The sequence below is a fragment of the Helicoverpa armigera genome, chromosome 17 (assembly GCF_030705265.1).
Source record: "Helicoverpa armigera isolate CAAS_96S chromosome 17, ASM3070526v1, whole genome shotgun sequence".
In the NCBI taxonomy this organism is placed as follows: domain Eukaryota; kingdom Metazoa; phylum Arthropoda; class Insecta; order Lepidoptera; family Noctuidae; genus Helicoverpa; species Helicoverpa armigera.
The window spans coordinates 1,373,164-1,394,130 of record NC_087136.1 but is presented as its reverse complement, the minus strand read 5'-3'; the positions used below and the strand labels follow the sequence as shown (position 1 = coordinate 1,394,130).

General features: G+C 35.5%; 1 protein-coding gene, 1 long non-coding RNA gene and 1 other non-coding gene across 5 annotated transcripts; all 3 read left to right on the top strand.

Annotated features, from left to right (window-relative positions):
* Positions 1-3,052: 3,052 nt before the first annotated feature.
* Positions 3,053-7,045, top strand: LOC135118008 (uncharacterized). Its single transcript, XR_010277300.1, has 2 exons — positions 3,053-3,760; positions 6,538-7,045. It is a non-coding gene; the product is annotated as an uncharacterized LOC135118008 (long non-coding RNA).
* Positions 7,046-11,141: 4,096 nt separating this feature from the next.
* LOC110376914 (collagen and calcium-binding EGF domain-containing protein 1) lies at positions 11,142-20,847 on the top strand. 3 transcript variants are annotated; one of them, XM_021335563.3, is made up of 9 exons: positions 11,142-11,310; positions 13,980-14,108; positions 15,224-15,372; positions 16,452-16,591; positions 16,916-17,102; positions 17,219-17,316; positions 17,397-17,569; positions 18,281-18,420; positions 20,612-20,847. In XM_021335563.3, the coding sequence occupies exons 1-9, from the start codon at positions 11,180-11,182 to the stop codon at positions 20,812-20,814; spliced, it is 1,350 nt and encodes a 449-aa protein (XP_021191238.3). In that variant the 5' UTR covers positions 11,142-11,179; the 3' UTR covers positions 20,815-20,847. The 3 variants fall into 3 exon arrangements, with proteins under 3 accessions (XP_021191238.3, XP_021191241.3, XP_021191240.3); XM_021335566.3 differs by having other exon boundaries at positions 11,143-11,310; positions 16,934-17,102; XM_021335565.3 differs by having other exon boundaries at positions 11,143-11,310; positions 16,916-17,087.
* LOC126055898 (U5 spliceosomal RNA) lies at positions 20,153-20,269 on the top strand. The gene has a single exon (XR_007511708.2). It is a non-coding gene; the product is annotated as a U5 spliceosomal RNA (small nuclear RNA).
* Positions 20,848-20,967: the final 120 nt, after the last annotated feature.

The window sequence follows — 20,967 nt, the reverse complement described above, 5'->3', positions numbered from 1 at the left end:
ATTTAGTAGTGAGAACATTCAGTAGTGCGTAGTGACAGTAAAGTGCATAGTTGTAAATAAAAATAAAGTTGTGACAATGGAAAAAGTGAAAAGAAACATTAAGCCTTTTAATGGAGAAAAGTACAGTGTATGGAAATTTAGAATTCGTACACTGCTTTCAGAGTTAAACTTGCTCAGTGTTATTGACGAAGAAATTCCTGGAACGCGATCCGCTGAGTGGGAAAAGAATAATAAGGCAGCCAAAAGTATTATAGTCGAATATTTGGCGGACTCATATCTTAATTATATTAATGAAAATGGGACTGCTCAAGCAGTTTTAAACATTTTGACGCGATCTATGAAAGGAAAAGTGTAGCAACTCAATTAGCGCTGAGAAAACAATTATTGGGATTAAAATTAAAAGCCGATATACCCTTGATCAAACACTTCTCAACATTTGACGATCTGCTGACAGAATTATCAGCTGCTGGAGCTAAATTAGAGGAAACGGACAAAGTAGCTCATTTATTACTTACTCTCCCGAATACATATGATGGCGTTATCACTGCAATTGAGACACTATCTGAAGAAAATATCACTCTCGGTTTTGTAAAACTAGACTATTAGATCACGAAGTAAAATTAAAAACGAGAGTCGTGATACCAGTTTAAAGATACTCCATGTTGAAGAAAAATATAATAAAACAGATACAATCGCACAAAACAAAACTATTTGAAGAATACAACATTCAAGAAAACAAACAAACAAAAATTTGTGAAATGTCATTACTGTGGACGCAAAGGACACAAGAAACAGGATTGTTTCTATTTCAAAAGACAGACAAATATACAAAACAATGCCCCAGAAAGGACAAGACAAGTCCAAACTATTGCCCTGCAAGAGGGAACGACCTCGAATTCTTCTTTTTCAGGATTTGCGTTCATGACAAGCGCATACCATTATGAAAAGACCACTCGACAATTAAATTCCTATTAGATTCAGGAGCGTCTGATCACATCACAAATAGAGATGATCTCTTCACATCGTTTGAATGTTTAAATCCTCCTTTAAAAATTTCAGTAGCTAAAAACAATACATTTATTTCAGCAACTAAAAGGGGAAACATAAATCTTATCAGTCAAACAGGAGTGCAAGGAATACTTACAAATGTATTGTTCTGTGCCGAAGTACCATATAATTTAATATCGGTATCAAAGATGCAGCAAGCAGGATTCACCATAATATTTGATGACAAAGGCACACAAATTACAAAGGAAGGTAAAATCATCATGAAAGGTAAGACATTGAATAATCTTATAGTTCTAGAGTTTAAAATACCAGTAATAAAAGGGAATCCGCTTCCCAAGCATGTTATGTTAATGAAAATAAATATGAATTATGGCATCAACGCCTAGGACATATAAGTAAAACTAAATTCCTGCAGTTAAAATGTCATAATATGATTGATGACTTAGATGAAATAAATACCGTAACTCCAAATGATAAGTTGTGTGAAGCATGCATAAATGGGAAGCAGACTCGCCTGCCTTTTAATAAAGTTAAAGACAAAAGTTACATTAAACGCCCTCTGTTTATTGTGCATTCAGATGTTTGTGGTCCTATAACACCTCCAACAATAGATAACAGAAATTATTTTGTTTTATTTGTTGATGAATACACACATTATTGTGTGGTGTATATGTTAACTTACAAATCAGAAGTGTTTACAGCTTTTAAAGACTATGTCGCTAAAAGTGAGGCTAAATTCAATTTCAAAGTAGTAAATCTTTATAGTGATAACGGTGGTGAATACTTATCCACCGAAATGAAAAACTACTGTAGAGAAAGAGGCATAAGCTATCATTTAACAGTTCCTAGGACCCCACAGTTAAATGGTGTTGCAGAACGTATGGTTCGCACAATAACAGAAAAAGCTCGTGCTATGTTAAATGGCACTAAAGCATCAAAACGTTTTTGGGGAAATGCAGTTTTAACTGCAGTTTATTTAATAAATATTACGCCTACGAAAGCTTTAAGTCAATCAAAGACACCATACGAGATGTGGCATGATAGGAAACCAAGCGTTAAAAATCTCAGAGTTTTCGGTTCAACTGTATATGTTCATAATAAAACCAGTAAAAACAAATTTGACAATAGGTCGTGGAAAGGAATACTGGTAGGTTATGAACCCAATGGTTATAAAGTTTGGAATACAGAATTCGAAAAATATGAAACTGTAAGGGACGTTGTAATTGATGAGACTGTTGGATTATATAAAGCAAAAACTAATACCCCTAACTTTCGATAACATTGTTCTTTGTTCTATCTGAACAATCTACTGTTTATTTAACTCTACACACACTGCGTCACGGGATCTTGTTAGACGGACGTATTGCTTCCAAGTACCATTTAAAGTATAGAATAAATATTTCAATATCAAATTAGTATATTATTTCTTTTAATCCCATACCTCCTATAGGTTATGGGCCCAGTGCGAAAAAGGACATTTAGTAGTGAGAACATTCAGTAGTGCGTAGTGACAGTAAAGTGCATAGTTGTAAATAAAAATAAAGTTGTGACAATGGAAAAAGTGAAAAGAAACATTAAGCCTTTTAATGGAGAAAAGTACAGTGTATGGAAATTTAGAATTCGTACACTGCTTTCAGAGTTAAACTTGCTCAGTGTTATTGACGAAGAAATTCCTGGAACGCGATCCGCTGAGTGGGAAAAGAATAATAAGGCAGCCAAAAGTATTATAGTCGAATATTTGGCGGACTCATATCTTAATTATATTAATGAAAATGGGACTGCTCAAGCAGTTTTAAACATTTTGACGCGATCTATGAAAGGAAAAGTGTAGCAACTCAATTAGCGCTGAGAAAACAATTATTGGGATTAAAATTAAAAGCCGATATACCCTTGATCAAACACTTCTCAACATTTGACGATCTGCTGACAGAATTATCAGCTGCTGGAGCTAAATTAGAGGAAACGGACAAAGTAGCTCATTTATTACTTACTCTCCCGAATACATATGATGGCGTTATCACTGCAATTGAGACACTATCTGAAGAAAATATCACTCTCGGTTTTGTAAAACTAGACTATTAGATCACGAAGTAAAATTAAAAACGAGAGTCGTGATACCAGTTTAAAGATACTCCATGTTGAAGAAAAATATAATAAAACAGATACAATCGCACAAAACAAAACTATTTGAAGAATACAACATTCAAGAAAACAAACAAACAAAAATTTGTGAAATGTCATTACTGTGGACGCAAAGGACACAAGAAACAGGATTGTTTCTATTTCAAAAGACAGACAAATATACAAAACAATGCCCCAGAAAGGACAAGACAAGTCCAAACTATTGCCCTGCAAGAGGGAACGACCTCGAATTCTTCTTTTTCAGGATTTGCGTTCATGACAAGCGCATACCATTATGAAAAAGACCACTCGACAATTAAATTCCTATTAGATTCAGGAGCGTCTGATCACATCACAAATAGAGATGATCTCTTCACATCGTTTGAATGTTTAAATCCTCCTTTAAAAATTTCAGTAGCTAAAAACAATACATTTATTTCAGCAACTAAAAGGGGAAACATAAATCTTATCAGTCAAACAGGAGTGCAAGGAATACTTACAAATGTATTGTTCTGTGCCAAAGTACCATATAATTTAATATCGGTATCAAAGATGCAGCAAGCAGGATTCACCATAATATTTGATGACAAAGGCACACAAATTACAAAGGAAGGTAAAATCATCATGAAAGGTAAGACATTGAATAATCTTATAGTTCTAGAGTTTAAAATACCAGTAATAAAAGGGAATCCGCTTCCCAAGCATGTTATGTTAATGAAAATAAATATGAATTATGGCATCAACGCCTAGGACATATAAGTAAAACTAAATTCCTGCAGTTAAAATGTCATAATATGATTGATGACTTAGATGAAATAAATACCGTAACTCCAAATGATAAGTTGTGTGAAGCATGCATAAATGGGAAGCAGACTCGCCTGCCTTTTAATAAAGTTAAAGACAAAAGTTACATTAAACGCCCTCTGTTTATTGTGCATTCAGATGTTTGTGGTCCTATAACACCTCCAACAATAGATAACAGAAATTATTTTGTTTTATTTGTTGATGAATACACACATTATTGTGTGGTGTATATGTTAACTTACAAATCAGAAGTGTTTACAGCTTTTAAAGACTATGTCGCTAAAAGTGAGGCTAAATTCAATTTCAAAGTAGTAAATCTTTATAGTGATAACGGTGGTGAATACTTATCCACCGAAATGAAAAACTACTGTAGAGAAAGAGGCATAAGCTATCATTTAACAGTTCCTAGGACCCCACAGTTAAATGGTGTTGCAGAACGTATGGTTCGCACAATAACAGAAAAAGCTCGTGCTATGTTAAATGGCACTAAAGCATCAAAACGTTTTGGGGAAATGCAGTTTTAACTGCAGTTTATTTAATAAATATTACGCCTACGAAAGCTTTAAGTCAATCAAAGACACCATACGAGATGTGGCATGATAGGAAACCAAGCGTTAAAAATCTCAGAGTTTTCGGTTCAACTGTATATGTTCATAATAAAACCAGTAAAACAAATTTGACAATAGGTCGTGGAAAGGAATACTGGTAGGTTATGAACCCAATGGTTATAAAGTTTGGAATACAGAATTCGAAAAATATGAAACTGTAAGGGACGTTGTAATTGATGAGACTAATTTTATCGAATCTAGGCCTTCATTACGACCTGAACGGAGTAATAATACATATTCCCAAGACGAAACTGATAATGACTCCGTAACAAAATCAGTGTCTTATAAGTCTCATAGTTCTGGCCCTAAATCAGATAGCTCTCAATCTGATGAATGCAGTACAAGTAAAATTCGAAAAATCGGTAGTCATGAAATACCGAATGAACCTGAAAATGAATCTGAGAGTAGTTTGAAACACAAAAATCAGGATAAACCTGATGAATTTTAAATTTACGAAGAAGTGAAAGACTGAAAACATGTTCGCGTAAATCATATAATGAAAATGACTATGATGTCTATAGTGCGTTATCCATCACAAGTAATATACCAAAATCATTAAATGAAATTAAATCTCTGAACGATAGGAATCAGTGGGAAAAAGCAGTCAGAGAAGAACTCAATTCTCTTAAGAAAAATAATACATGGACATTAGTACCAAAACCATTAAATAAAAATATTGTAGACTGTAAATGGATATTCACTATTAAAAATGACGTTTCAGGTCAACCTTCAAGATATAAGGCACGTCTTGTCGCTAGAGGTTTCAGTCAAGAATATCTTAGTGATTATAATGAAACATTTGCACCAGTTGCTAGAATAGCAAGCTTTAGATTCTTAATTAGCTACGCAAATCAATATAATTTACTGATTCATCATATGGATGTAAAACAGCATTTCTAAATGGTACACTAAAGGAAGAAATCTACATGAAAGTTCCTGAAGGTGTAAAATGTAAAGATAATTACGTATGCAAATTAAACAAAGCTCTTTATGGCTTAAAACAATCAGCTAGATGTTGGTACGAAACATTTGAACAATGTCTCAAAGAAATAGGTTTTCAGAACTCCCCAGTAGATAGGTGTATATATATGAAAGGTAAAGGAGACATTTCTAAAAATATTTACGTAATCTTGTACGTCGATGATTTAGTTATAGCATGTGCAGATTTGCAAACAATGAATAATTTCAAAGCATATTTAATGACTAAATTCGAAATGACCGACTTACACGATATCAAATTATTTTGGGCATTAAAATAGAGAGACACCATGATAAAATTACTTTAGACCAAAGTGCTTACATTAAAACCGTTTTGAATAAATTTAATATGAGTGATTGCAATCCTATAAACACACCGATGGAGCTTAAATTAAACTATGAAGCTCTTAACGCTGATAAGAAGTGTGACGCACCATGCCGTCACCTGATCGGTTGTTTAATGTACATTATGCTTTGTACGCGTCCGGACTTAAGTACATGCGTAAATATTTTAAGTCGGTACACAAATAAGAACAATAAAGAATTGTGGTTATGCTTAAAGCGAGTTTTAAGATATATCAAAGGCACAATTGATTTGAAGTTAACATATACAAGAAATAATTACAATAACATCCTAAGTGGATATGTCGACTCAGATTGGGGTGGCCACGATTGTAATGATAGGAAAAGCACTACTGGATATGTGTTTAAATTATTTGATCAAAATACAATTACATGGTGTACAAAGAGACAAACATCAGTAGCGGTCTCGTCTACTGAATCCGAATATATGGCTTTATATGAAGCTGTTAAAGAAGCATTATGGCTTAAGTCTCTGGCAGAAAGCATAAACTTAAAATTAATAAGCCCATTATTTTATATGAAGATAATAACGGATGTATTAGCATAGCTAATAATCCAACAAGTCATAAAAGGTCCAAACACATAGATATAAAATATCATTTCTCTAGAGAACAAGTTGAGAAAAATGTAATAAAATTAAATTATATTTCCACAGGTAACCAGTTGGCAGACTTGTTGACAAAACCTTTACCAGTCGTGTCTTTTATAAGACTGAGAAAAGGATTGGGTATAGAATAAGTTTTAATTTAAGTACAATTTCATTATGAAATGGTCTGATCAGGTTTTTCTGGGTTTTCCCTGATCCTGTGCAGCAAATGTTGGACCATTATTGTACAGTTGTCCCAGACCTTACTTGGAAGTATAATATGTTACGTCGTATTTATAAGTTGGTATTCACTTTGTAATGTTGAATTGTAGACTAGATACTGTATAGTAAACTAACGAATGACTAAAAGTTAGGGATTAATTTTTGAGGGGGCGTGTTGGATTATATAAAGCAAAAACTAATACCCCTAACTTTCGATAACATTGTTCTTTGTTCTATCTGAACAATCTACTGTTTATTTAACTCTACACACACTGCGTCACGGGATCTTGTTAGACGGACGTATTGCTTCCAAGTACCATTTAAAGTATAGAATAAATATTTCAATATCAAATTAGTATATTATTTCTTTTAATCCCATACCTCCTATAGAGACTAATTTTATCGAATCTAGGCCTTCATTACGACCTGAACGGAGTAATAATACATATTCCCAAGACGAAACTGATAATGACTCCGTAACAAAATCAGTGTCTTATAAGTCTCATAGTTCTGGCCCTAAATCAGATAGCTCTCAATCTGATGAATGCAGTACAAGTAAAATTCGAAAAATCGGTAGTCATGAAATACCGAATGAACCTGAAAATGAATCTGAGAGTAGTTTGAAACACAAAAATCAGGATAAACCTGATGAATTTTTAAATTTACGAAGAAGTGAAAGACTGAAAACATGTTCGCGTAAATCATATAATGAAAATGACTATGATGTCTATAGTGCGTTATCCATCACAAGTAATATACCAAAATCATTAAATGAAATTAAATCTCTGAACGATAGGAATCAGTGGGAAAAAGCAGTCAGAGAAGAACTCAATTCTCTTAAGAAAAATAATACATGGACATTAGTACCAAAACCATTAAATAAAAATATTGTAGACTGTAAATGGATATTCACTATTAAAAATGACGTTTCAGGTCAACCTTCAAGATATAAGGCACGTCTTGTCGCTAGAGGTTTCAGTCAAGAATATCTTAGTGATTATAATGAAACATTTGCACCAGTTGCTAGAATAGCAAGCTTTAGATTCTTAATTAGCTACGCAAATCAATATAATTTACTGATTCATCATATGGATGTAAAACAGCATTTCTAAATGGTACACTAAAGGAAGAAATCTACATGAAAGTTCCTGAAGGTGTAAAATGTAAAGATAATTACGTATGCAAATTAAACAAAGCTCTTTATGGCTTAAAACAATCAGCTAGATGTTGGTACGAAACATTTGAACAATGTCTCAAAGAAATAGGTTTTCAGAACTCCCCAGTAGATAGGTGTATATATATGAAAGGTAAAGGAGACATTTCTAAAAATATTTACGTAATCTTGTACGTCGATGATTTAGTTATAGCATGTGCAGATTTGCAAACAATGAATAATTTCAAAGCATATTTAATGACTAAATTCGAAATGACCGACTTACACGATATCAAATTATTTTGGGCATTAAAATAGAGAGACACCATGATAAAATTACTTTAGACCAAAGTGCTTACATTAAAACCGTTTTGAATAAATTTAATATGAGTGATTGCAATCCTATAAACACACCGATGGAGCTTAAATTAAACTATGAAGCTCTTAACGCTGATAAGAAGTGTGACGCACCATGCCGTCACCTGATCGGTTGTTTAATGTACATTATGCTTTGTACGCGTCCGGACTTAAGTACATGCGTAAATATTTTAAGTCGGTACACAAATAAGAACAATAAAGAATTGTGGTTATGCTTAAAGCGAGTTTTAAGATATATCAAAGGCACAATTGATTTGAAGTTAACATATACAAGAAATAATTACAATAACATCCTAAGTGGATATGTCGACTCAGATTGGGGTGGCCACGATTGTAATGATAGGAAAAGCACTACTGGATATGTGTTTAAATTATTTGATCAAAATACAATTACATGGTGTACAAAGAGACAAACATCAGTAGCGGTCTCGTCTACTGAATCCGAATATATGGCTTTATATGAAGCTGTTAAAGAAGCATTATGGCTTAAGTCTCTGGCAGAAAGCATAAACTTAAAATTAATAAGCCCATTATTTTATATGAAGATAATAACGGATGTATTAGCATAGCTAATAATCCAACAAGTCATAAAAGGTCCAAACACATAGATATAAAATATCATTTCTCTAGAGAACAAGTTGAGAAAAATGTAATAAAATTAAATTATATTTCCACAGGTAACCAGTTGGCAGACTTGTTGACAAAACCTTTACCAGTCGTGTCTTTTATAAGACTGAGAAAAGGATTGGGTATAGAATAAGTTTTAATTTAAGTACAATTTCATTATGAAATGGTCTGATCAGGTTTTCTGGGTTTTCCTGATCCTGTGCAGCAAATGTTGGACCATTATTGTACAGTTGTCCCAGACCTTACTTGGAAGTATAATATGTTACGTCGTATTTATAAGTTGGTATTCACTTTGTAATGTTGAATTGTAGACTAGATACTGTATAGTAAACTAACGAATGACTAAAAGTTAGGGATTAATTTTTGAGGGGGCGTGTTGGATTATATAAAGCAAAAACTAATACCCCTAACTTTCGATAACATTGTTCTTTGTTCTATCTGAACAATCTACTGTTTATTTAACTCTACACACACTGCGTCACGGGATCTTGTTAGACGGACGTATTGCTTCCAAGTACCATTTAAAGTATAGAATAAATATTTCAATATCAAATTAGTATATTATTTCTTTTAATCCCATACCTCCTATACATTTGTCCCACGCAGAAGTTTAAATTTTGACGTCAGAACGTCTAACTACCTCGATTCTTATAACCTTGTACTTTCAAATAAGGAGTAGGGAAATTGAAGTATGATGCGATAAAGTAAAATTTTTATTAATTGATATTTTTAACATTGTTCCAGGTTTAACTGGTTTAAGGAGGTCAGATAGACAGTCGTTCCTCTTCATATAAAACACTGGTACTAAGCTGCATCCGTTTAGACTGAAAGCCCAAGGTACATAGTTGGAAGGAGGCTAGGCAGATGATGTGGATATTTTTAACATTAGTCGATGAAATATGTAAATACGACTCTGACAGAAAAACCGTCGAGATTAAAATAAACACATTTGTTTATCCTGAATCTCTTTGGGATCATAAATCAAAATTACTGTCTGTCAATCAAAGCAAATTAAAGCTGAAATATCAAACGGATTCCAGAATTAGTACCAGGATATTATAAATGCGGTGGATATGTTTATTGCACAATCGGCAGTGTGTCAGTAGATCGATGGTTCGTGGCCGTGAGGCGTAAGTCGGCGCCAGCGCAGGCTACCGTAAACAAACACTTACAGATATACTCGTGTAACCACAAATAGTTTATACAATAGGATTTGTATTTTTATTTTGTTTTACGTTTGATTAACAAAAAATATACTCAAGATGGTAAGAATTTAATCTTAAAAGAATTAAATTAAGTAGCTAGTTCTTATATATGTTTATATGCATTTATTGAATATACGAAACACATTTTCTGTGGTAGTTATAGAATACTTGACCATAGGAGTATAAGAAGAATTAAATGAGTACATCGTGTTTTAAATTGGTTTCCCTATAATTTTGCATAATAATGGGCACACTAGTTATAACTGACGGAACTGTCCGTGGCGGCTAAAATACTCGTAGTTACGTGTTCTATCCGTCTTATATCTACCCTACACGCACTGGAAGTTATTTCGGGACTATTACTAACTACTGGTACCACGATGCTCAAACTTTGGACCTGGTTTCATAAAAAAAAATTGAGTAGCATAGAGAAGAGAACCGACATTTGCGGAGTTGTAATGTACGTACACGTTATTTGAATAAAAAAATTTTCGTGATCGGAAAGAAAATTACATTGTTTTTGTATGTCCGTAAAGTTTTTTTTGTTTTTGACGTCACTAAAACGTCAAATTACTCCATTCAAAAACCCAACTTAATCTGCTTACAAAACAAATTCTCTCAAGAAAATAATAATAAATGATGAAAATAACAAAAGTCAACCAATTACTTTTTTTCTATTTTCGCTTGGTATTTGAATAAGTAGATTACAGAGTAAAATAAACAACAACAAAGTTCAGACTATCTTCTTACAAAAATACGTCCCCAGAGACTGGAGGACTTTAGAACTTCTATTTTAAAAATACTATTCTTTTAACATAACTTGTTTCAACTTCAACGTCACAAAAATGTTATCGCTTCGGAACTATTTTTGGTACTTATTCGTATTTTTCATAAAACAATTTTCATTTTTTTATTAAAAATAAAATATTCCACAGACTGAAAGTTGAAAAAAATCTGTAATCATATTTCTCTTCAATAACTTCGTAACTCTAAATGAGGAAAGTTATATCATATTATTTAGTGATATCCCAACTTATAGGAAGTCGTGAACGGGAACACACATACAACTACAACTTTGGCTATCACTGCTCAAACGCATATCCGCGCGCGCGCACCCGCAGTCGCGATGCGCGCGCCGCTCGCACCCGCGGCCTGTGCCGCAATACTTCTGCTCTGGCCTGCTTCCCTGGTACTCTGCTATCAGGACGATAGAGGATACCAAGTAGAGGACGCATATCAAGATGATGTGTTAGACGTGTGAGTGATTCATGTGCTGCTAGTCATTTTGTGAAGCTGTTCATCTTCAGTGATCTTCAGTGATTTTTAATTTTAATTATTTCTGTCATACGTATCGTCTGGTTAGCGGAAGTGATGCTCGTAAAATGGTTGCTCCGAATAATGTTATTTCTGCAGATGATGATATTAATTCAGCCCTGTATCATATTTCGACAGAAAGTTAATTTAGAAAACTTCGTAATGAAACAAGGAATAAATTAATTAGGGATCCGTGGCGTGAGTTGGTAATTACCTGGCTGCGGAGAGCAAAAAATGATTTTGAAAATAGGATAGTTCATCGCATAAATAATATAGAACTTTCAGTTCACAACACAGAGAGGTCTCAATGAACTAATAAAGTTAAAGTGACATCACAGCCCACATAACATCATTTTATTAGTTCAATTAATTTATGAATCAGTTGCAAGGCCCACTTAAAAATCAAAGTGCGGAGTTCAACGACTGCATCTGTTGGAAGTACGTTGCACCATCATAATATATGAAGTATTACACCACGTTATTGCAAGTGGTATAAATAGTGCACTGTAAGAACCCATTGAACTGTTAGTGGAAATCTTAGGGGGAGAGAGATTGCTTATGGTAATGTACTACGATAAACTTCGCTAAGCTTCTTAGAAAGGAGACTGATACCACATTATTTGATATCAAGTAAATAAGATGTATTTCAGTAAGAAAAATAATCTTATTTCCCGCAAGTTTCAATTTATTTCAATTTATCACCATTTTCACGTTATCGGCTCAGCCGTTTTATCGAGAAAGCGTGACAGACAATATGCAATTCATTCATGTCTTTATGATGTTATGCTAGCCTAGTTACACATCTCCGCTATAATTAAGGTCATTTAAACTAGTGGCTCGGTTTAATCTAGGAAAACTATCTGTGCTGATTGCCGAACCTGTTAAGTAGCTATATTTTGTTCGTAGTAAAAAAAAGCAATTACCATGTACCAAACGAAAACATATACAACATAAACAATGTGCAATCTTTTCGAGTAAAATAAACCAAAAGGGTTTATTACATTGATTTATCCCATAATTGACGAAATATTTGTGAATCATCTAAGAAATTCCAGTAACGCAAAGAAAAACCTGAATCGAACTCAGGACAACACTCTTTATAGTCACGATAATGTGCAACATACACTCACAATATCGAATTTTGTAATTAAAATATATGTCTTTAAAAAAATAAGACCATAAAATAAACACATTCTGCCAATTAAAATGACCAAACATACCAAGCGACATATCACAAAAAATAATATCTGTGACCGTGACCAATTTGCATAGCCTTAATCGGGATCAATATGTCAAGAGTTTTAATTAACAATGACATCTAAATTGTGTACCTACAGTCCTCATTTATGCTAGGGGTACGTAATCATTTGTTTGACATTAAGAAAAAACCTCAAAGTATAACAAAGCTAAAAATATTATTGTTTATGTCACAAATTTTTTTTCTTGCTACACAATGCCTACCTATACCTATTAAAGAAAGCTAAAAAGGTAAGCAGGTAGGTTCTACTAATTCTTATTCTTGCTGCTGGTAATTTAAGTTTTGGAAAACTAACAGCAATGAAACAAAATCCGTGCTTGTATTAAATTGGCCCTTTTACTGAATTTGCGCTTCAAAGGACCAGAACCAGATCGCACTAACGTAAAGTGTATACTTTTAGGAAAAATAAACTTATAACAGTAATATAGATCTTGGTTCCCAAACTCCTATTTTAGGGTTACCAGCTAAATAAGCAGTATTCGTAATAATTAGGTCATTACAGTATCAATGAGGTAATCATCCCAAACGACTTTGTACAACATTACACGATAAGATAAAGTTTCTTTGTTGGGTCTCCGAACCATATACCTAATGCTTTAAACAAGGACTGACGTGTCATAGATATGTTTAATACTTTCTAGAATACCACGACGAGTTCATGATACAGTACCAAACTGAAACAAAGAAATATGACAGTGAATTCTTACTTACCTCATCATGACTAAGTAACTAGATAGCCGTAACAAAACATTACTAATATTTGTACTTAGTATTCAAGCTATACATAATTTTCTTTGAATCATCCAAAGCTATCAAAATATTGCAATTTTTTTGCTGTCCATAAAATATTTGGACGGAGACATGTTCTTATCAACAGAAGTATTTCTGAGAATATTCCTTGCCAATTTTTTTATAAGTAATGGTATGATGTCACCAGGCCATATAAGATGACCATGGTTTAGTTGAAGACAGCAAACGACTGATATGATAACAAATATTGAGACTGGCTTAACTGGCTACAAGTAGGCAATAACATAATATTTAAAAAAGCACGACTGGTTTTCCTACATAAACCGTTTCTGCAAGTTTAAAAAAATATTTTTTCCTAATTATTGATATACGCACAATTCTTCACATTTGTATCATATAAATAAGTGTCATTTGTGTATTATTAGCGAAAAAAACGAATAAACGTAAAAAAGTATACCAAACGAGAATCCCAAATTGCGGTAACAAAACGTATATATATCGCGGAAGGAAAACAAAACAATAATATAATACCACAAGTTAACTAAATAATTCAATAATAAGACTTAGAAATACGTGATAACAGCAACTATTGTTTTAATTTCAGATTAGACGGCAGTTCACCATGTCCCACCGACAGCTTACTGAGGACGAGGGACATGTGCCAAGTCGATGGCGTGGACATACAGTGCATCAAGATGAGATGCTGTGACACACATGTCTTCATAGCTGGGAGGTAGGCTTTCTCTTGGTACCCTAGAATGATACTACAAACCTCTCCTACATAGACTTTCTCGATCTTTAGTCTCTAGGATATGTTTTCAACAATGCAAAGACGAGAGTTGTAATGATTATCCCTCCTCTTGATGGGCCCGCTTGATTCAACACTAAGGAAACATGCGATCTAGCGAAAATTCTTTAATTAAAACCGTCGTCAAGGAAGCTTCAGTTCAGCTTCAAACCACGATAGTCTGGATTCTTGGCCATTAATAAGTAGTACGTAAAACATCAACTAAATTCATCAACGTGTTTGACCAGAATCCAATTAGATATTTGAGTGATGTTCGAGTCTGCCAGTCAAAGGACCAAGAGATTTCGCAACAAAGAAAGCTGTGACCCTATCCGTCTTCGTCTATCTAGCCTGACGAGATTAGTTTTATATTCTAGACGCGTATGTGCGAAGGGCGACGTGCTTCGTTGTCATGTGAAGCATAGGAATGAGGAACTAAGTAGCCTGCATAAGTTGCTAAGTATTTGCAATGGAGATTAACTTAACTTACTAAGTACACTCGATGCGACTGGACGCTAATTTTACCGGTTAAAAGGACCAAAAATATAAAGTCAGTCATGTTAGCTGTCGTCAATAGGTGGTCCTCCTGTCCAAGCAATTGTAATGCTTTTGAAATACTTTGGCATCGAGCTTAGTATTGCAAATGCCGCTACATTAGAAGTCCATGCCAAAGAATAAGTTGTGCTATGCGGCATTCGATACTAACGGACTGTTACAATGTTTTACGAGCGAACATATTGTGCCAGAAACCTTCCTTCGGCCAAATGAAGAAGCTCCGAGAGGTCAGAGAATCCTTCCAATCTTGTTTGTTTCTTCATCTTGGTGAGCTAGTAATCTAACTTATAGTAACAGTCGCATAGGCTAAAATAATCGACTTCTCAGAACGTACTCTTTAAGCATCTATATGCAGTGTTACTAACGGTGAAGCATTTGAATTATTTACAAAACTACTGGTAAATTAGTCAGTGCCCCAACTTAATATTTAAATCCATCGTATGGACTTTCATCTCTTTATCCAAGTAATCAACTAATACCATTCTTCACTCCTCATTTTTCACCAGATGTATACCGAAGTCGGTAGACCCGTGCAGCCTGCAGCTATGCGAGCAGGCGTGCGAGGTGCGCGGTGAGAGCGTGTGGTGCACCTGTCATAGCGGCTTCCAGTACAGCGCTGACAACTACCAGAGGAAGACGCAGCCCTACTGCGTTGGTAAACACAATGACCATTTATGATAGAGAAGACAGCAGACCCGTGCAGCCTGCAGCTATGCGAGCAGGCGTGCGGCTTCCAGTACAGCCCTGACAACTATCAGAGGAAGACACAACCCTACTGCGTTGGTAAACACAATTGTCATTTATTAGAGAGAAGTCAGTAGACCCGTGCAGCTTGCAGCTATGCGAGCAAGCGTGCGGCTTCCAGTACAGCCCTGATAATTACCAGAGGAAGACACAGCACTACTGCGTTGGTAAACACAATGACCATTTAACGAACTTGCAGTTAAAGAATGATTGTGTCTTTTCACGAAGTCGCTCATCCAAAAGTTTTCTCATTTTGTTTGCGGCGTCAACTACTATAATAATACTGTCTATAATAACGCGAGTTACTCATACTATGATAGAGAGAATGAAAATAACTAAGTAGCCATTTACAGAGTGTGAGTGTGTGTGGTACTCCCTTATGCACTCCGTCATGTTCTCCCTTACGTACTAACTTATATACTCCCTTATGCACTCCCCGATGTACTCCCTTATGTACTCCCCTATGTACTCCCTTATGTACTCCCTTATGTACTCCCCTATGTACTCCCTTATGTACTCCCCTATGTACTCCCCTATCTACTCCCCTATGTACTCCCTTATGCACTCCCCTATGTACTCCCTTATATACTCCCTTATGTACTCCCTTATGCACTCCCCTTATGTACTCCCCTATGTACTCCCTTATGTACTTCCCTATGTACTACCCTATGTACTCCCTTATGCATTCCCCTATATGCTCCCTTATGTACTCCCTTATGTATTCTCCTACGTACCCCCTTATGTATTCCCTTATGAACTCTTTATTGAAGAGAAGGATGACTTCTTTAATAATAATGCGACTACGACGTGGTAATCGAAGCTTAGTGACACTTTTTCTGACCACTTATGATCAATAGCCTTCCCGTTTAATGGCAATCTTATCCATTCAAAGCACAGCATTATTATTCATTAATAAGCTGTTGAAATCACCCAGGCATGGATATAAGTTCCGATCTAATGCCCATATTGATATCGGTTTCTGATCCTCAGATGTGGACGAATGCGCTACCAACAATGGCGGCTGTGAGCACCGGTGTATCAACGATCCTGGTGGATACCACTGCGAGTGTTCTCCTCCCCTGGTACTCGCTAGCGATGGCAAGAAGTGTGAGCGGAGAGTTACTGTCCCAGTAAGTTGCATCATTATTTTAACTAACTACAGCAGTTTATTAGATGAAGCATCTTGATAATGATGTCCTGTACAAAGGCTTGATTATACAAAACACACATGCATGAGATATTTGGTACTTTGATACTTGCTAAGGTGCAGATTGTTCTGCCGTTTAAGACTAGACACATACTTGCCATTCTTAAATCGGATCTTTCTTTACCTCTATAAGCTACGAAACTGTGCCTTCATTACTGTGTCCCAAAACTTACCAGGGTAGCATGACATAAAGGTGGTATCGTACCGCTACCACCACACACGAAAGAAGTCACATAAATCAGCGCAGATTACCGCTTTCCTACAGGAGCCGCTGCCACTAGTGCGAGCCTCCTCGCGTTGCTACGCTCCGTGTGACACGGTCACCTGGTTATCTCGGAAGGTGAAGCAGCTGAACGACCAGCTCCACACCACACAGGCTGCGCTGAAGAAGTTGATGGAAAGCCCGATGTTGAGGGATGGTGAGTCAAGACAAGGTAGAGCATAAACTCAATAAATAAGGCTATATAAAATGTATAAGAATTGTCCAAACCAATTCAGGTTTGTTTTAAAAATTGTAATTGATTAAAATGCTAATATTCATTATTTTAAGGTGGTGACAGATTCGCAGAAGGCACATATGCCTACAGAGTCCTTGACTCAACAGCACCCTTAGAAGGAGGTTATTGTCGCTGTGAAAGGGGTCCAAGAGTAAGTGATACAAACCATGAATTTATTCACCCACCTTCTTACGAAAAAATCATCAATTAATTTATAATTTCAAATTCCAGGGTCCTGCAGGCCCAGCAGGTATGGAAGGGCCGAAGGGTGATACAGGGCCAAGGGGACCCCGTGGGCCACGAGGTCCGAAAGGCTCCTTAGACCTTATGCTGCTCATGATAGCAGACTTGAGACATGACATCCAGAACTTAGAAGCTCGCGTATATAAAGATAATGAGGATCGGTATGTACATCTTATTCCAGTACATATTTAATGTGATTTCATTCAGTCCATGAAAATATTCTACCACAATGTCTTGGGTACGGGCTAATATTCCATCTTGTACACCTAATTGCTTCCTCAATGCAATGCAATGCTGCCAGCCTCTTGGGTACACTCCCGGTGGGCAGCGATGAGGAGTTTTTTGATGCCATTTTTTAGTTGTATATATGTATAAATAAGGCTTTTATAAAGTGAATATTACATGCTACTAGAAGCAATAACTTCGAAAAAAAAAAAAAAAAATTGCTTCCCATTTATTGGCGTTCTAATATTATCTATCTTGACTGCCTTTGATTGGTCCATGCCAGCTTCCATCCGTCCAAAATCCAAATGGTAGAAATTATAGAGAAAATCAACATATAAAGGTCTCCATACAAAGTTCACTAACTTAGTAACTGATAGGCAATATTTTGTTTATGTCAACAAAGATAAGATACGGTGATATCACTGTTTGTTTGTTTATTCCGTCTAAGATTAACGAACTTTTGAGCTACCTACGAACCTGGATTTTTTGAAGATGACGTCCGTCTTTAATCTGCCCTTGCAAATATTTGCAAGATAATTAATTATTTATCTATTCACACATGAGCTTCTACATAGTACTAAGACTACAGAATTTGGATGAAGTTGTTTTATTCCTCTCACTTTATCAGCTGTCACTTTTCATTTCAGGCCTGAACGTTTCAACCTCCAAAAAGCATGGCGTCGACAGCGCAAACAAGATAAACTGGACAGAGAAAGTAAAACGGAACAGGAATTAGAGGCCTACACCGCACCGCCTATCGAGGGACCCGTCGATATATCTCCTAATGGTAATTTATACCCATAAGTTCCTCAAAACATTATAATTTGCTCATTCCGGCTCGAATATGACCGGAATTATTTGTTACACATATTAACAGCAATAAATCACTGCACAATACAAACAATTAATTGACTGACTGATTTTTAATATATGTACCTTCATGGTAAAGTTCACAACACTATAAAAAAATAGATGTTTACTGCGTGCTTTATGTTTAAGCATTATAAATTATAATATAAGTAATATTCTTACAATACGATATTATACATGTACTGTAATCACTTGTTAATACGTGTATGTTGAAACTACGTGCGATAAAAGTTCTAATATAACTCTAATATCAAAATGCATTGAGTTAACGCTCAATCCTTCTCCGTGTGAGAAGAGGCATGTGCGCAGCAGTGGGATGATAACAAGGCTGTAACATCAAAATGCATGGGTGTGCATAATTGCAACAAAGATTTGGCTAGGAGTCATTCAAAGTTGTGTTCCAATTTCATGCACTGGAATTCCAACTTCACGAAAATATTTTTTACTTCATAGTATAACCACAGATTATATAATAGTTACTACGTAACAGATAAATCACTCCATACAAAAAAGTCCATACCTACTGTTATAAGCACCTACAAGTTCCCCAACTACCTACAAATTCATAGCTGCGTTAGAAAGTGAACCTTAAAAGCTCCAGCGCTCGATTGTTATTTCAATGCGATAGCGCACAGTTCAGTGACCGCGACCGTGCCGACAACGAGCGTAGGGTTGTCTCTTACAATTAAATAGGGAAACAAAGTTACGCTTATTTGTAACTGACTTCCCAAATCAATGGAGGTGCCCAACTACTTTTCGAGCACAGAACACGCAAGTATTCTATACTTACCTATTACCCCTGGCACAACACCGCTGACCGCTGATACATACCTACTTACCCAAAATTGGTTTCTGCGCAGCGATATATGCAATGTTCCAAGCCACCATTTAGTTGGACGAAAACTATACCTACTTATACTCGAAATGTTTTTAGCTACAAAACTCGGTAATCATTGCATGTATAAGTAAGTATAAGGTATAAGTATCTATAATATAATTTATTCTAAAGTAAGTCGCTTATTTTTTAAATGACAAAGAAGATAAGTATTTTCACTTTAAAAAATTGAAAACCTATGTATATTCATACATTCTAAATGCCTATACATATATATAGGGAAACCTTTATATTTTCCTACAATAGTCACATTCACCTACACAAATCAAAATAGTTGTTCAGTTTATTAGATAATTTTAAAAACCAAATAAAAAATAAACAATAACTATCCTGTCTACATCTCTAGGTAAACGGAAAAACGTAAGCTTTATATTTTTTTCTTTTACTTGATTTGCAACCAAGCACAGCACATAACTGGCCAGAGGTCATGTTCACAAATAAAAATAATAAACATAAAACGCGCGCGTCGCGAGCGGCTGTCGAAAGCCCTGTGCCGCGTGGGGCTACCGGTAACCCAGCGAGCGGTAGGCATTTATCGCGCGCAAGTACGTCGAGTGACAGAGGCCTGGTATAACTGATTATTATCTAAATATTTTCAATACTGATCAACTTAATAAATACCTATTTCAGATGTAGGTATTTTAAATCCCCATAGGCTCGATAGATGGCGCTGTACAATCTGAGCTCGTTTCTGAATCGCGCTATGGTTTCGTTACCGCGCGACAGATATAAGCTCGGGCGACCCGAACATTGCTAACTCTGGTTTCCCTTCAAAACGCATAAATCTTTCGCCTTTTACTAAAGATTTCCGTGGAGGGGAACACTCAAATGAGTCTATAATATTTTTTGAATACTTCGCTTCGGCGAAGTAAGAATTCCGAAAATTTCTCTGCGCTTGCTTAGATGCATACCATAATCATTCACGCATGAGATGTCGTGATTGTTTGGACAGTGTGTTTTGTGACATCGTCACAGACTGAATTCACGGATTTAATTGAACACACTCAAACAAAAAGATTAGATTGTATAAGAAACCAACTTTAAAATATATACACTACAGATTTTGTACACCATACAAAATCCTAAAATTATAATTACTTTGATTTACTAGTTTCTAATAATTACCAAGATTTGTATTTTCTTCAAAACGGTCAATTTGACTTTCGGTAATTAATAACTATCTCAAAACTAAAAATCTCTAATCACCCCACAGGTTTGAACGGCGAGATCCAACACGAGTCTACCACAGACTGGACACTGGTGAAGGGTGATTCTGACCCATCAGACCTTCCACTAGGTCTCATGGACGATATGGCAGCTTTGGAGAAACTCCGCCAGTACCACCTTCTAGCCAACATGACGAATATCGACGATGATGAGGATTCTGATGCCGACTATGATTACAGCTTCTACTAGGATTACATGAGGATAAAGGAGATGTTTTTTTAAGTGGCTGTTTTATTTGACCCTTGGAAATATTCTAACCTGATGCGATAATTATCTGTCATTGCGCCATGGCGACTGTATTAAAATTAGCGAGCTACAGTGAATTAATCGAAATAAAGCATG

What these genes read in the sequence shown, in the direction of transcription:
- LOC110376914 (XM_021335563.3), top strand. Translation starts at nt 11,180, where the DNA reads ATGCGCGCGCCGCTCGCACCCGCGGCCTGTGCCGCAATACTTCTGCTC. An exon ending in GGATGGTGAGTCAAGACAAG is followed by an intron (nt 17,103 to 17,218) that starts GTAGAGCATAAA and finishes CATTATTTTAAG; the next exon opens with GTGGTGACAGATTCGCAGAA. An exon ending in GCTGTGAAAGGGGTCCAAGA is followed by an intron (nt 17,317 to 17,396) that starts GTAAGTGATACA and finishes TTCAAATTCCAG; the next exon opens with GGTCCTGCAGGCCCAGCAGG.